We start from the raw sequence: 17,860 nt of genomic DNA on the forward strand, positions 1-17,860 counted from the left end.
ACATTACATAATGATAAAGGGGTCAGTCCAACAAGAGGATATAACCATTATAAATATATATGCACCCAATACAGGAGCACCAACATATGTGAAACAAATACTAACAGAATTAAAGGAGGAAATAGAATGCAATGCATTCATTCTAGGAGTCTTCAACACACCACTCACTCCAAAGGACAGACCCACCAGACAGAAAATAAGTGAGGACACAGAGGCACTGAACAACACACTAGAACAGATGGACCAAATAGACATCTACAGAACTCTACATCCGAAAGCAACAGGATGCACATTCTTCTCAAATGCACATGGAACATTCTCCAGAATGGACCACATACTAGGCCACAAAAAGAGCCTCAGTAAATTAAAAAAGATTGAAATTCTACCAACCAACTTCTCAGACCACAAAGGTATATGACCAGAAATAAATTTTACAAAGAAAACTAAAAGGCTCACAAACACATGGAGGCTTAACAACATCCTCCTAAATAATCAAAGGATCAATGACCCAATTAAAATAAAGATCAAGCAATATATGGAGACAAATGACAACAATAGCACAAAACGCCAACTTCTGTGGGACACAGTGAAGGCAGTTCTAAGAGGAATGTATATAGCAATCCAGGCATATTTAAAGAAGAAAGATCAATTCCAAATGAATAGCCTAAAGTCACAATTATCAAAACTGGAAAAAGAAGAACAAATGAGGCCCAAAGTCAGCAGAAGGAGGGACATAATAAAGACCAGAGGAGAAATAATTAGAATTGAGAAGAATAGAACAATAGAAAAAAATCAATGAAACCAAGAGCTGGTTCTTTGAGAAAATAAACAAAAGAAATAAGCCCCTAGCCAGACTTATTAAGAGAAAAAGAGAATCTACACTCATAAACAGAATCAGAAATGAGAAAGGAAAACTCATTATGGACCCCACAGAAACACAAAGAATTATTAGAGAATACTATGAAAAGATATATGCTAACATGCTTATATATATAGGATAACCTATAAGAAATAGACAACTGCCTAGAAATATATCACCTTCCAAGACTGACCAAGGAAGAAATAGAAAATCTAAACAGACCAATTACCAGCCACAAAATTGAAGCAGTAATCAAAAAACTACCCAAGAACAAAATTCCCGGGCCAGATGGATTCACCACTGAATTTTATCAGACATATAGAGAAGTCATAATACCAATTCTCCTTAAAGTTTTCCAAAAAATAGAAAAGGAGGGAATAGATCCAAATTCATTCTATGAAACCAGCATCACTCTAATATCAAAAGAAGGCAAAGACTCCACCAAAAAAGAAAATTACAGACCAATATCCCTAATGAACATAGATGCAAAAATACTCAACAAAATATTAGCAAACCAAATTCAAAAATACATCAAGAGAGAAGGGGATGGAGCCAACATGGCAGCGTGAGTAGGACAGTGGGAATCTCCTCCCAAAAACATATATATTTTTGAAAATACAACAAATACAACTAATCATAAAAGAGAAACCAGAAGACACAGGACAACAGCCAGACTACATCCACATGTGCGAGAGCCCAGTGCCTGGTGAAAGGGGTAAGATACAAGCCCCAGCCCAGCGGTACCTGAGCGCCCCTCACCACAGCTCACGGCGGGAGGAGAGGAGTCAGAGTAGGGAGGGAGAGGGAGCCCAGGACTTCTAAAGACCCAGCCCTAGCCATCCGCACCAGAGCACAGACACAGTGCATGCATGGAGGGCTGGAAACTAGGGAAACAGGGCAGCATAACCTCTGAGCGGGTTCCAAAGCTGATGCACCTGTGACAAAGAAAAGCGAGTGCTTTTTGAAAGTCTTAAAGGCACAGGGATGTAACAGCTGGATGGAAACAACACAGGTCACAGTCCAGCAGCTGGAAATTACAGGGAAAACCAGGCACACTAACCCCCTGGGCAACAGCTCTGAGACCCCTCACAGAGGTAAACAGCCGAACAACCCCCTGTCCATTACCCCTATGGGGTGCAGCGAAAGCAGAGAAGCAGCCTAAGGCTGGTCACACCCTCAGCAAGGGAGCTTCCTCCATACTGGCTGGACAAGACACAAAGACCCAGTCAACATGCAATTACCCAACATAAGCCACCAGGGGTCGCAGTTGTCGCAGTAAAGAAAGGCCAGTAGGAAGTGGAAAGTTTGACCCTCCCAGCAGACAGTCAATAGCACCTATCAACATGAAAAGGCAAAAAAATATGATCCAGACAAGACTAACCCAGAAAGCTTTGGCATCTGTTACATCTTCCCCTCAGAAGGAACCTGGGGAGATAGATTTAACCAGTCTTCCTGAAAAAGAATTCAAAACAAAAGTCATAACCATCCTGATGGACTTGCAGAGAAATATGCAAGAACTAAGGAAGGAGAATACAGAAATAAAACAAGCTCTGGAAGGACTTCAAAACAGAATGGATGAGATGCAAGAGACCATTAATGGACTAGAAAACAGAGAACAGTAACATAGAGAAGCTGATGCAGAGAGAGATAAAAGGATCTCCAGGAATGAAAGAATTCTAAGAGAGCTGAGTGACCAATCAAAACGGAACAATATCCGCATTATAGGGGTACCAGAAGAAGAAGAGAGAAAAAAAGGGATGGAAAGTGTCTTTGAAGAAATAATTGATGAAAAGTTCCCCAAACTAGGGGAGAAAATGGCCTCTCAGACCACAGAGGGACACAGAACTCCCATGACAAGGGATCCAAGAAGGGCAACACCAAGACATATAATAATTAAAATGGCAAAGATCAAAGACAAGGACAAAGTATTAAAGGCAGCCAGAGAGAAAAAAAGGTTACCTACAAAGGAAAACCCAACAGGCTATCATCAGACTTCTCAACAGAAACCCTACAGGCCAGAAGAGAATGGCATGATACTCTTAATGCAATGAAACAGAAGGGCCTCGAACCAAGACTACTGTATCCAGCACGAATATCACTTAAATATGAAGGAGGGATTAAACAATTCCCAGACAAGCAAAAATTGAGGGAATTTGCCTCCCACAAACCACCTCTACAGGGCATCTTACAGGGACTGCTCTAGATGGGAGCACTCCTAAAAAGAGCACGGAACAAAACACCCAACATATGAAGAAGGGACGAGGAGGAATAAGAAGGGAGAGAAATAAAGAATCATCAGACCATGTTTATAGTAGCTCAACAAGCGAGTTAAGTTAGACAGTAAGATAGTAAAGAAGCTAACCCTGAACCTTTGGTAACCACAAACTTAAAGCCTGCAATGGCAATAAGTACATACCTTTCTATAATCATCCTAAATGTAAATGGACTGAATGCACCAATCAAAAGACACAGAGCAATAGAATGGATAAGAAAGCAAGATCCATCCATATGCTGCTTACAAGAGACTCACCTCAAACTCAAAGACATGCACAGACTTAAAGTCAAGGGATGGAAAAAGATATTTCATTCAAACAACAGAGAGAAAAAAGCAGGTGTTGCAATACTAGTATCAGACAAAACAGACTTCAAAATAAAGAAATTAACAAAAGATAAAGAAGGACATTACATAATGATAAAGGGCTCAGTCCAACAAGAGGATATAACCATTACAAATATATATATGCACCCAATACAGGAGAACCAACTGAAACAAATACTAACAGAATTAAAGGAGGAAATAGAATGCAATGCATTCACTCTGGGAGACTTCAACACACTACTCACTCCAGAGGACAGATCCAACAGACAGAAAATAAGTAAGGACACAGAGGCACTGAACAACACACTAGAACAGATGGACCTAATAGACATCTACAGAACACTACATCCAAAAGGAACAGGATACACATTCTTCTCAATGTGGAACATTGGAACAATGTGGCACATGGAACATTCTCCAGAATAGACCACATACTAGGCCACAAAAAGAGCCTCAGTAAATTCCAAAAGATTGAAATCCTACCAACCAACTTTTCAGACCACAAAGGCATAAAACTAGAAATAAACTGTACAAAGAAAGCAAAAAGGCTCACAAACACATGGAGGCTTAACAACACGCTCCTAAATAATCAATGGATCAATGACCAAATCAAAATGGGGATCCAGCAATATATGGAAACAAATGACAACAACAACACAAAGCCCCAACTACTGTGGGATACAGCAAAAGCTGTCTTAACAGGAAAGTATATAGCAATCCATGCATATTTAAAGAAGGAAGAACAATCCCAAATGAATGGTCTAATGTCACAATTATTGAAATTGGAAAAAGAAGAACAAATGAGGCCTAAGGTCAGCAGAAGGAGGGACATAATAAAGATCAGAGAAGAAATAAATAAAATTGAGAAGAATAAAACAATAGCAAAAATCAATGAAACCAAGAGTTGGTTCTTTGAGAAAATAAACAAAATAGATAAGCCTCTAGCCAGACTTATTAAGAGGAAAAGAGAGTCAACACAAATCAACAGAATCAGAAATGAGAAAGGAAAAATCACGATGGACCCACAGAAATACAAAGAATTATTAGACAGTACTGTGAAAACCTATATGCTAACAAGCTGGGAAACCTAGGAGAAATGGACAACTTCCTAGAAAAATACAACCTTTCAAGACTGACCAAAGAAGAAACAGAAATCTAAACAAACCAATTACCAGCAAAGAAATTGAAGTGATAATCAAAAAACTACCCAAGAAAAAAACCCCTGGGCCAGATGCATTTACCTCAGAATTTCATCAGACCTACAGAAAAGATATAATACCCATTCTCCTTAACATTTTCCAAAAAATAGAAGAAGCGGGAATACTCCCAAACTCATTCAATGAAGCCAACATCACCCTAATACCAAAACCAGGCAAAGACCCCTCCAAAAAAGAAAACTACAGACCAATATCCGTGATGAATGCAGATGCAAAAATACTCAACAAAATACTAGCAAACAGAATTCAAAAATACATCAAAAGGATCGTACGCCATGACCAACTGGGATTCATCCCAGGGATGCAAGGATGGTACAACATTCGAAAATCCATCAACATCATCGACCACATCAACTAAAAGAAAGACAAAAACCACATGATCATCTCCATAGATGCTGAAAAAGCATTTGACAAAATTCAACATCCATTCATGATAAAAACTCTCAGCAAAATGGGAATAGAGGGCAAGTACTTCAACATAATAAAGGCCGTATATGATAAACCCACAGCCAACATTATACTGAACAGCGAGAAGCTGAAAGCTTTTCCTCAAAGATCGGGAACTAGACAGGGATGCCCACTCTCCCCACTGTTATTTAACATAGTACTGGTGGACCTAGCCACAGCACTCAGACAAAACAAATACAAGGAATCCAGATTGGTAAAGAAGAGGTTAAACTGTCACTATTTGCAGATGACATGATATTGTACATAAAAAACCCTGAAGACTCCACCCCAAAACTACTAGAACTGATATCGGAATACAGCAAAGTTGCAGGATACAAAATTAACAGACAGAAATCTGTGGCTTTCCTATACACTAACAATGAACCAACAGAAAGAGAAATCAGGAAAACAACTCTATTCACAATTGCATCAAAAAGAATAAAATACCTAGGAATAAACCTAACCAAAGAAGTGAAAGACTTATACTCTGAAAACTACAAGTCACTCTTAAGAGAAATTAAAGGGGACACTAACAGATGGAAACTCATCCAATGCTCGTGGCTAGGAAGAATTAATATCATCAAAATGGCCATCCTTCCAAAGCAATATACAGATTTGATGCAATCCCTATCAAACTACCAGCAACATTCTTCAATGAACTGGAACAAATAATTCAGAAATTCATATGGAAACAGCAAAGACCCCAAATAGCCAAAGCAATCCTGAGGAAGAAGAATAAAGTAGGGGAGATCTCACTCCCCACCTTCAAGCTCTACTATAAAGCCATAGTAATCAAGACAATTTGGTAGTGGCACAAGAACAGAGCCTCAGACCAGTGGAACAGACTAGAGACTCCAGACATTAACCCAAACATATATGGTCAATTAATATTTGATAAAGGAGCCATGGATATACAATGGCAAAATGACAGTCTCTTCAACAGATGGTGCTGGCAAAACTGGACAGCTACATGTAGGAGAATGAAACTGGACCATTGTCTAACCCCATACACAAAAGTAAATTTGAAATGGATCAAAGACCTGCATGTAAGTCATGAAACCATAAAACTCTTAGAAAAAAACATAGGCAAAAATCTCTTGGACATAAATATGAGCGACTTCTTCATGAACATATCTCCCTGGACAAGGGAAACAAAAGCAAAAATGAACAAGTGAAGCCCTTCAAGCTGAAGGGCATCTGTACAGCAAAGGACATCATCAATAGAACAAAAAGACATCCTGCAGTATGGGACTATATATTCATAAATGACAGATCTGATAAAGGGTTCACATCCAAAATATATAAAGAGCTCACACAGCTCAACAAATAAAAAGCAAATAATCCAATTAAAAAATGGGCAGAGGAGCTGAAGAGATTCAAATGGCCTACTTCTCCAAAGAAGAAATTCAAATGGCCTACATGAAAAGATGGTCCACATCGCTAGTCATCAGAGAAATGCAGATTAAAGCCACAATGAGATATCACCTCATACCAGTGAGGATTGACACCATCCAAAAGACAAACAGTAACAAATGTTGGTGAGGTTGTGGAGAAAGGGGAACCCTCCTATGGTGCTGGTGGGAATGTAAATTAGCTCAATCATTCAATCAGTGGAGAGCAGTATGGAGGTTCCTCAAAAAGCTCAAAATAGAAATACCATTTGACCCAGGAATTCCACTTCTAGGAATTTACCCTAAGAATGCAGCAATCCAGTTTGAAAAAGACAGATGTACCCCTATGTTTATTGCAGCATTATTTATAATAGCCAAGAAATGGAAGCAACCTAAGTGTCCATCAGTAGATGAATGGATAAAGAAGACGTGGTACATATACACAATGGAATATTATTCAGCCATAAGAAGAAAACAAATCCTACCATTTGCAGCAACATGGATGTAGCTAGAGGGTATTATGCTCAGTGAAATAAGCCAGGTGGAGAAAGACAAGTATCAAATGATTTCACTCATCTGTGGAGTATAACAACAAAGTAAAAACTGAAGGAACAAAACAGCAGCACAATCACAGAACCCAAGAATGGACTAACAGTTACCAAAGGGAAAGCGACTGGGCAGGAGCAGTGGGACGGGAGGGATAAGGGTGGGGAAAAAGAAAGGGGGCCTTACGATTAGCATGTATAATGTGGGGGGGCGCATATGGAGGGAAAGGGACAGGGAAGGATGGGTGGGAAGGGAGGGATAAGGGGAAAAAAAAGGGGGTGGCATTACTATTAGCAGGCATAATGTAGGAGGGGGCATGGAGAGGGATGTGCAACACAGAGAAGACAAGCAGTGATTCTATACCATCTTACTATGCTGATGGACAGTGACTGTAATGGGGTATGTGGGAGGAACTTTGTTATGGGTGGAATCTAATAAACACAATGTTCCTCATATAACTGTAGATTAATGACACCAAAAAAGGAAAGGAAGGAAATAATTACCAGGAGTTTGTGGCACATCCATCATTGGAGTGATATCTACAATTGATTAAAGTTCATAGGTGAATTGCCTTGTTTCATTCAAAAGCATATTTGATGAGTTTTGGTGGTTGTTTCTGTTTTGCTATTGTTAACCCTTCAAGAAATAAGAACTACTTCCTTATTGCTGTATCTGCAGCATTCTAATAATTACTAATCAAATTCATTTATTCATCCGCTTATTTAGTAAGTCATTACTGAAATTCCTCCACATGTCAAGCACTGTTATATGTGCTATGGATAATAGTGTGCAATGATATTGATGCTGGGGTTCTTGTTCACAAAGCTGAAGAATGAGCTTCACAAACATTCAAGGTAGGAGAGCAAGGTACAGGCTTTTATTTAGAGATAAAGTGAAAGGACAGAGCTCCCAGCTCACGCTAGGAGGGGACAAGAGAGTCCATAGTGGTGTGTTGTGTAGGGGGTTTTATAGGCAGTTGAGGATTTTTCAAGAACATTAAAAAAAGGCTTAGGGGTTTGGACTTGTACCACCTGCCCTGGCCTCAGGGTGGGCTGGGTCATAGTCTGAATGCTAGGGCTGACAGCAGAGTCACTGGTTATGCTGATACCCTTGCAGAACACTCAAACATTCAAGGCCAAGTTGCTCCTGGCCTTTTGACCTTTAACTGATCTCACTGAAGATGTCTATATCTTTATCCTAGAGAATTAGTGTGACCTTGACTTTGCCTAATGCTTAGCACAGAGTTTCAGTAGGGACTTCTTTGCCCGTTGTTACATTGCTCTGACTGTAAATATTCTGCCCTGCTTTTCCCTGGAGGCCCTTACCCTACTCTGACTACACCCATGGTCCCTGTCTTAATATTATCATAGTAGATGCTAAGTTGTGCATGTCTTTTGGTTTCCTATGGGTCTGTAACAAATTACTACAAATTTGATGGTTTAAAACAACACAAACTTATTCTCTTACAGTTCTGGAGGCCAGAAATCCAAAATCAGTTTCACTGATCTAAAGTCAATGTGTCAGCAGGACTGGTTCCTTCTGGAGGCCTAGGGAAGAATATGTTTGCTTGTCTTTTCCAGTTTCCAGAGGCCACCAACATGCTTTGGCTCATGGTCCTTCCTTCCATCTTCAAAGCCAGCAGTGTAATTCATGACACTTGTAATTCATGTCTTTTGTTTTTTCTTGATCTATCTGGCTAGATGTTCCCTACTGGCACTACTGTTGTCTACATCCTGTTGGAAGCCAGCCAGCAAGGTAACCCAATGATATATTCCTTAGAGATAAGCCTCCTAGAATTGAGGGAAGAACACAGAACGGTGTAAATGCTTTAATATAAGAAGCTGAATGGCAAAAACCAGTATAATCATCTTTTCCTTGAAGGGAAATATTACAACTATTAATTTTGTTGTAAAAAATCTCTTGCTATTATCAAAGCAAAGATCATCACATTTCGATTTTTGTTTTGTTATGGGTTCTTTGCAATTAAGTTACCAATGACTCTTTGTATCATGCAAATATTTTTAAAGTTGCTTTTCATCATGTTATAAATACTCGTAAAGGTTCTACAATATAATACAAGTTTCTATTTCTAAAACCCTTATATTGATGAACTGCCAGAGTCCAGCTCCCGCGAGGGGTGGGTCGCCCAAAAGAATGAGACGGAGTCGGCGCACGAAGAGACAGGGCGCAGAGTCAGTTGGAGGAGGTCTCTCGACACAGTGCTGACGACATCTTTATTTATACCGTGTTGCACAAGGATATGATTATTTTTTATTTATTCTCTTGATTAACATGCATAGGCACGTTTTTTCTTTCTATTTCCTTCTGATCTATACATGGTTAGCCAAGTGTTATGTTCCTTGACCTAAACTTTTCTTAGTAACATGTACGCTATTGTGTCTCTCGTTTCAATGCAAAGCGGTTTCTAAGTAATGCATGTGACCACAGAAGCGTGCAGCATGTAGCAGTGACTATGGAGTCTATCAGCTCAGGGTGAAATAAAGGTTACCCACTGCCACAGTTAGCTAGGCAGGTATCATCATCTATATTTCTAATGCAATAGGTACATTTTATTCCCTCATAATATTTATTCCATTGTGCCTTCCAAGCCCTTCATTCTGCCCTCGTCCACAGGTACCATGTTCATTTTCTTGCTTTATGCTTTCCCACAAAAATATTCTAGAGGTTTTAATACATTTATAATCAATCTAAAACCATAAATTCATATTTTCATCATACACTCCTTCATAGGGCACAGTAGGCAGCAAAATAAATTTCTCTATCTTATCCATATTTCTCTTCCCTCTGGGCGGACACTAAAATTTCCCTGATATATAATATGCAGGTCCCCATGGCCCCATCACTGTAGGGACTAAACTGGGAGTTTTTTCATGGCTCTGCTGACTAACAGGGTTATTCCATTCAGTATTCCACCATGATTCTATTTCTCTAATTTTCCTATAAAACTCTTCATCACCAATTTTACTAACATTGTAAAAAGCGGGGGGCATTCCCACTTAGGTGGAGATGGGGTAGTGAATGTTTGACTAACTAACTGCAGGTTTTGGTATTCTATGCCAAGATTGCCATCTGGCCCCTGTGTGTTCCATTCTTCAGGTGCACTGTCCTGAAAAGCTGCTGGGAAATTTATGTTCTCATCTTTTCCATGCTGCTTATCAAAGGTTAGCTTAGCCCTTGGCCAAACTGCAAGCAAAAGTAAAGTCAATAGTATAATGGAGAATAACGCGATCAAGGCAGGTAATAGGGGGAGCCAGCTGCGAAGGCCCCTGCTTTGCGGGGGTCTTCCTCCAGCCTGAGCTTTGCTATACAGCTTGAGTAGCATGGCTCCCATTGATGAACTATTATCTAATTCTGTACTCTGGCTTCAACACTTTTGCTTCAATAACTTTGTTATGAATGATTCACTGAATGAATGTCATGTGACTTGTTATTTCTATAACAACCTTACCTCTGAATTCCCCCATCTTTAAATTGGCATACAGATTAGATTTTTAGAAAATAAATGTTATGGATATGTAAATTAAATATAATAAAGTTCATCTGATTAAAACTTAAAGTTAAATTCACTTGATAAATGTATGCACCTAGCTCCTCAACAAGACACAATATTTCTCTTGCATCAGATGATTCCCTTGTACTCTCTTGCTGTCAATTCCTATGAACCTATTTCCAAGCAACTACTGACCCAATTCATAAAACTACTATACCAGTCCCCAAGTAACTCATGACCCTGGAATTTCATTAAAATGGATTCATACAATATGAACTCTTTTATGCCTAGTCCTTTTGTTTAGAACAATGTTTTTGGGATTTAACCATCATGTCATATTTATCAAAAGTTCATTTTTTTCTGTTCAGTAGTAGTGTATTAAATGGATGCACTGTAGGAAAACACCACAGTTTGTTTATGCAATCATCTATTGCTACACATTTGAGTTTTTCAAATTTTTGGTAATTGGAATAAAGTTAGTAAGAACAATTTTATTGCAAGCTTCTGTGTAGGGAAAGAATTTCATTTCTTTGGGGTACCTGGAAATAGAACTTCTGGGTTGAAAAATAAATATGCTAGATTGTATATTCCCATTTAAAATTTGGTCTCTTTTCAATAGATTTTGAAATCAAGGGAAACCCAAAGATTCCAGTCTTTGTTTACATATTGCAGAAGGCTTCAGAGTGTCTAACCAAGTGAGGCTCCTGGGAATACACTGCTTACCTCAGCTCTCAGGACCTCATTTTTAACAACTTCCTCTTAGGAAAATCCATTGCTCTGGCCCTTGGAGAATTTAGGCTTGTATCTGAGACAAGTGGTTGGCAAAGGTTTAGGATGGAGAAATATTCTGAGCATCTAGAAATGAAAATCCAGTGAGAACTGCCAAGTGGGATTTGGATCTTCAGGCGGCAGATTTTACCATCCTGTGCTCAGCTGGTGACCTCCTCACTGGTGACTCCACTGCTTTGTGCTGAGCTCAGCTCAGCAGGTGAGAGGAGAGAATGTGTCCAGGGGGCTGTGTCTCCTCCGGAGCTTCTGCAAGCTTTGTAAATAACTGGCCTTTCCTCTTCAATACCATCTTTCCTCTTTTGAGGGGGGAGGTGGAGAGTTACCTTTAACTCTCCTTGCAGAGAACTCAGTACAGAAATCCTGCTCGAAGGTGCCTCAGGAATCAGATTCTACACAGCAGATAAGACCATTTAACATTTTCACCCTAAAATCTCCAGGGCAGTAAACTTCCATTGACCTCATCTTCCAATGACTGGACCCTGTAAGATACCCCCTGTCTTTTGCTGATGCTGTGTTCCTAACCCCTTGTACTTTTCCTTGTACTGGTAGGCAGAAGGCTACAGGAAAACCTAGTCTCTTGATTTGGGAAGCCCATGGGTCTAGAAAGTGCAGTGAATATAACGGTTATTTGAGGACTTTTGTGACTGGAAGACTAACACTTTGCTCTATCATCTGTCATAATGTACATACTTTTCCCAGATCTCAGGGAAATTAAAGAGTTTGCCCAATTTCTAGTCTTTGCTTCTTCTTGAGTTCAAGGTAGGAAGGAAAAAGCCATTGACTTTGCAATTTTTACCTACTCCCAAGCTCAGGTGAGCATGCCTCATTTTTCCACCTGGTCAGTTCTGTGGCACCCACGCTAATAGATATTGTGTCTTTTAAACATAACTTGCACTGTTGTTCCTGTTTGCATAAGTGTTTGTGTTTGGGTATATGAGTAAAAAATATATAAATTTGTGTGATAATATATGCATGGGATTTACATTTATTGATTTGTTAAGCATATTTATTTTTTAAAACTTTTCTGTGTGAAGCAAGGGGATAAGATCACTCACAGTCTTTACATTCAAAGAATTTATAAAGTAGAAAAAAGGGCTTGTCTTTTAATTGGATATTGGAAAGTAATCTTACTTTGGAAGATTCATCATCTAATGGAGTACAAGATGTATTAGACTACAGGGCATGGAAACAAGTCGGAAGGGTGTTGTATTAATTCAGTGGCAATAAAAAAAAAAGGTTAGAGATTTGAATGATGATTCAAAGGATGAACTTGATGATTGATCAATTTGAAGGAACAAGGAGGATGAAGAAGTCAAAGATGATTTTATGTTTTTAGGTTGTGGTGTTTAGGGAAAAATGGCAGTGCTATTTGCAGGAATAGGGAAGTTAAAAATGACTTGTGGAGTAAAATTAAATTCCAGGTATGTTGATTTTGAAGCAGAAGTAAAATATTCTATTGGAAATGCCCAGAAAAAAAGGAAAATATAAGATTGAAACTTAGAAGAATTGTCAGATGTCAGATCACTTTTGAGACATTCTAGGTATATAGGTGATAGTTGATAAGGAACAGTTCGTGAACAAGGAAGAAAGAGTAGAAAACCAACTTGGAGGAATATTAAAATCTTGTAGATATTTTCACTGATGCTGCTTAGTCTCCTTTCCATCTGAATCCGAACTACAGAAAGATAGCGCGCCCATTTCTTTTCTGTGTATACCATCAGCTTCTGCCTTACACTTCCCCAAATCCTCATTCTATGGCACATTCCATATTTGCTAGTCTGTGGATTCAGATAGCCCCGTTCCAGAGTGCATCTCTAAATATAGAACTGGTACTCCTATTCACTGGGACAATATCATGTTTGGGCTCTGGAGCCAGACTACCTGAGACTGAATCCTGACTCAATAATTTACTATCTCTGTGGAAATTAAAAATAATACTCACTGGATCTCAGAATCCATTTCTTTAAAATGGAGATAGTAGTGGTGTCTATCTTTTAAGACTCTTCTGAGATTTAAATAAATAAATATTAAATGCTCAAAAGAGTGCTTGGAATATATTAAGTGCCATATATGGTAAGTTTTTTAGTCACTGCTGTTGTTATTAGTAGTAGTAGGTAGTAGTATGCTCTGCTCCCGGCGTACAAGCTTGTATATGCAATATTTAGGTTCCTGTATCTCTCACCAAATCTTCTTCTACATTGCAGATCTAAAGATAAGTTCATGACAATTGTATAGTCACCAATGGCACAGGAATCAAACTGACTTTTTTACCATGTTGGGCCTACTAACAGACCTGGCATATGACCCGATGATCCTCCTTAAATTGGATTGGTTGTTCTACCTGAATTTTGAATCCTCTTTATTATTATTATTATTTTATAAAAAGTCTTCTGTAAACTTAAAAAACTTGACTAGAACCTTACCACAAGACTTACTTCTTTCCAGGTTATTTTCTAATTGACAACATCTGAAAAACTTAACCTCCTCCAACTTTAGGAGCCAAGCTATTTATGAACATGCTTGAGATTGAGGATAATTTCCTGTCCTTTGAGCACTGCTTGGATTTTCTTGTGCCAAATGATTAGCTTTTCAGTGCTAACTGCTGCTGTTGGAATTGAGACTGAATTTAGATTGAAGATCTAAAAGCTCAGATATTAGAACAAAACTCTAGGGCTTTTAATTCCACCTCTGACAATTGATATCTGTGTGACTAGCAAGTTACTTAACATCTCTACCCTTTAATTTCCCCAACTGTAGAAATAGAGATTTGAAAATATACTTTATCATTGAATTGTTATGACAATTAGATAAACTAATACATATAAATTACTTAGAATAGTGCCAGACACAATGTAAGCATTCATTAAGTGTTAGTCATTATCATCAGACAGAGTTGGGACTCCCTGGCTGAAGACAGCCTGCCCATGTGTCTTCATCAGGCCTCCATCTCCCTCCTTTAGATTGGGTCCCTGAAAACAGAGCCTAAGAAAATAACTTGGATGTGGGTGATTTATTTGAAAAGTAATTCTAGGAAATGGTGTAAGGAACCAGTAAGAGTGAGATAAGGAACAACTAAATGCCAATGAAGTTTGGATTATTAAAGCTGTTACTCTAGACCATGAATTCTCCATGGGGGCAGTACAGACCCTAAGGTTCTTGGAAAGAGAAAGAAATCTTAGCTATTATAATAGTTTGTGGCCCTCCAAAGGCCTGCAGTATATAAATAGATATACAGTATATCTGTGCCATTAAAATTTCAGGAGGGAAGGGATTAGGGAAAGAACTGTAAAAAGCTCCTTAGTGGATGTAATAATAATGATAATAATAGTAATAAACTTAACTCCATGGAGCTCAACCTCTAAGAAGCATACAGAATGTCTCCCAGAAATGTGTGGTACATGTATTCATTGACTCCCACTATTCACTAGTTGAAGATTGCCTCTGGGCATTAACTTGCTCATGCTTCCAAGGCCCTGGGAGGAATGCCTCAAAGACAAAGCAGGAGTCCTTGAAGCAGAATGTCAGTGGGGCCAGGTGAGTCAGAACTGTCCACCACAGCTGAAGCTGAGGTCAAAGGTGAGCTAGATGGTATGCATGGGGATGTGAAATTTATTAATTTCACAATGTGTTAATTCCAATTCAGAAGTTCAAGCTCCTGTGTGGTCCTGGCTTTTTTCACTAAAACAAGGCTCTGAGCACAGAAGTCTCATTATGTCCATTTCTGAATGTACATAGTATGTCCCATTTTTTCATGTTATTTCTCTTTGTTATGTGAAATATTTGTGTAATTTCTCTTTTACACAAATTTCTCTTTTCTTCCTTTGTCCTGTTCAGAAAGTTTACTTTCTCTTTTCTTCCTTTGTCCTGTTCAGAAAGTTTACTTAAGAAGTCTCTTTATAAAAATGCTATAGAAAAAAGCAAGAACTAATAACCACAATTTATCTGTTTGATCCCTAAACCATATTTGAATCTCCTACTCTATTGTGGACAAATCTGTCACTGTCCTCTGTATTTTTATTTTGTATTATAAAAGCAAAGGTGGTTTTTATTGACTAGCCAAGTTTCCCTCCTTCTCAGACTGCTAATTAAGGTAAATACAAAATATTTCTTGAAAAGACAAAAATTAAATTGAACCAAAGACAATTCTCCTGATATATCTTCATCGTAATTTATCAGCAGGTAAATATGTTGACATCAGGATTAGTCGAGAAGCCATACAGGTAGCCTACCAAGTGGATCATTCAAGGAAAAAAGTGCTTATAAGAACTATATAAATTGGTGGACACAACAGTATGCGTCCTAATGCTAACTGGCACCTGGTAGGAAGCGGCTGAAAGAAGGGTACAGCAAGGTGTGTGCATTGACATTGTGCTAGTTTATAAAGCTTCTGCAAATCAAACATTCAGAGTGCATCTGTTTCTTTCCGATGATAGGTAAACAGGAAAAAACATCAATGGGAGAAGGAAACCAAACTTCTCTGGCTGAATTTATCTTGCTGGGACTTTCACAGGATCCAAAGATCCAGGTCTTGCTGTTCTGTGTTTTCCTGATTGTTTACCTTCTCTCTATATGTGGAAACCTACTCATAATAACCCTTATCCAGACTGACTCTCGACTTCACACTCCCATGTACTTTTTCCTCAAAAACTTGTCCTTTGCTGACCTCTGTTTCTCTACAAGCATTGTTCCTAATATGTTGGTCCACTTCCTTGTAAAAAGGAAAACCATTTCCTTTGCTGGATGCTCACTACAGATAGTCGTCTTCCTCCTAGCAGGGTGTACAGAGTGCGCACTGCTGGCGGTGATGTCCTATGACCGCTACGTGGCCGTCTGCAAGCCGCTGCACTACTCCACCATCATGACCCACAGGGTTTGTGTCCAGCTGGCCATAGTGTCCTGGATCAGTGGGGCGTTTGTATGTTCAGTGGACAGTGTGTTCACACTGTGTCTCCCCTACCAGGGACAGAATGTAATTAATCATTATTTTTGTGAACCCCCTGCACTCTTGAAGCTGGCTTCAGCAGACACCTACAATGCTGAGATGGCCCTCTTTTCAATGGGTGTGATTATCCTCTTAGCACCTGTCTCCCTCATCCTCGTCTCCTACTGGTATATCATCTCCACTGTGATTCGGATGCAGTCAGAAGAGGGGAGGCTCAAGGTTTTCTCCACCTGTGGTTCCCATCTCACTGTTGTGGTTCTCTACTATGGCTCTGGAATATTTGCCTACATGAGACCCAATTCCAAGGCAATGAATGAAAAGGATAAGGTCATCTCTGTGTTCTACTCAGTGATGACTTCCATGTTGAACCCCATCATTTACAGCCTGAGGAACAAGGATGTGAAGGGGGCTCTCAGGAAGCTGGCTGGAAGATAACCCACCTTCAGAGGCAGTGATTTCTGACATTTTTCTTAAGCACTTGGAACATTGTGACCGCTGTACTCATCCTTTCCTTCCATTGCTTTATCTGCCTCAGATAATTTTCTTCTCTACAGATATTTCTTAAGTGTCACTCTGTGCAAGCACTGTGCCCAGGACCTCACAATATGAGTAAAACTTAGTGCCTGCCTTAGAAGGTTTCATTACCTCTAAGATCACAGAGAGTCATGCTCTGCCTGAGCGGGGGTTGTGCTTCTCTGTTAAGCTTATGGTCTCTTGCCACAGTTCTTCCCTAAGGGAAATACCTTCTTAGCAGGGTAAACTCACCCTTGGAGTGAGTGAAGTGTTGGCCCAATAAAAAATTGAATTAATCACTTTGCCCATATTTCTAGCATTGTTTACCCACTAAATGAGCTGGGATGCCCAGGTTGTCATACAGTTGCTATGGGCTTGCTGGGGTTCTGTTTCACATTCCTTGCTGCATTGACAGTGACTGGCCCAAAAGCCAGCATTTGGTGCAAACATAAGAGTGTCTTATGGGATCTGTGGAATGCTATGCGTAGATGCACTGTGTCCAATTGCCTTATTTCCAATTAAAAGTGATTGAACCCTATAGTGTCTCTGTAACTTTAAGGCCCTCCCTGCAATGAATTCACCTGTACTGCACAGGACCCTTCCTAAAGCATTACTTTCTTCTTTTTCTTTTCTCTTCTCTCCATTTTTTTGGTGGATGTGTTTGCTTATGTATAGTGTGTGCAGGTGTGAAAGAGTTAACTAGTATGTGCAATCATGTGTTGTCTGTGATAAGTAAGCTTAACTACATAGAATTCTCTGCCAGTAGTACTGAATCCGATTTCTCTCACTTCTTGACTAAACACTACATTCTTTCAGGCCAATGTCATCTGTCACCTGATTGTTTTCCATATTCTCCCCATCCTCTAGCTATGTGTAGACTCTCGTTTCCACCAATAAGTGTGAAAGTGTTTTCAAATTTGTCATTCTCTTTTTTGGATGAGGGAGAGAGGGCAGTTGAGCTCAACACTCAGAAAATGAAATTAAATGTTTTCCTTTTTGATTATGAAAGGAATAATGCGAGCTATATTAAAATGCAAATAAAATCA

General features: G+C 39.2%; 1 protein-coding gene across 1 annotated transcript; it reads left to right on the plus strand.

The window, feature by feature from the left end:
• The first annotated feature begins 15,143 nt into the window (after positions 1-15,143).
• On the plus strand, positions 15,144-16,802 carry LOC108399709 (olfactory receptor 2D3). The gene has a single exon (XM_017664626.3). The coding sequence runs from the start codon at positions 15,786-15,788 to the stop codon at positions 16,734-16,736; it is 951 nt and encodes a 316-aa protein (XP_017520115.2). The 5' UTR covers positions 15,144-15,785; the 3' UTR covers positions 16,737-16,802.
• Positions 16,803-17,860: the final 1,058 nt, after the last annotated feature.

Source organism: Manis javanica, chromosome 11 (assembly GCF_040802235.1).
Source record: "Manis javanica isolate MJ-LG chromosome 11, MJ_LKY, whole genome shotgun sequence".
In the NCBI taxonomy this organism is placed as follows: Eukaryota; Metazoa; Chordata; class Mammalia; order Pholidota; family Manidae; genus Manis; species Manis javanica.

Coding starts and splice junctions, on each gene's coding strand:
- LOC108399709 (XM_017664626.3), top strand. CDS start 15,786: ATGATAGGTAAACAGGAAAAAACATCAATGGGAGAAGGAAACCAAACT.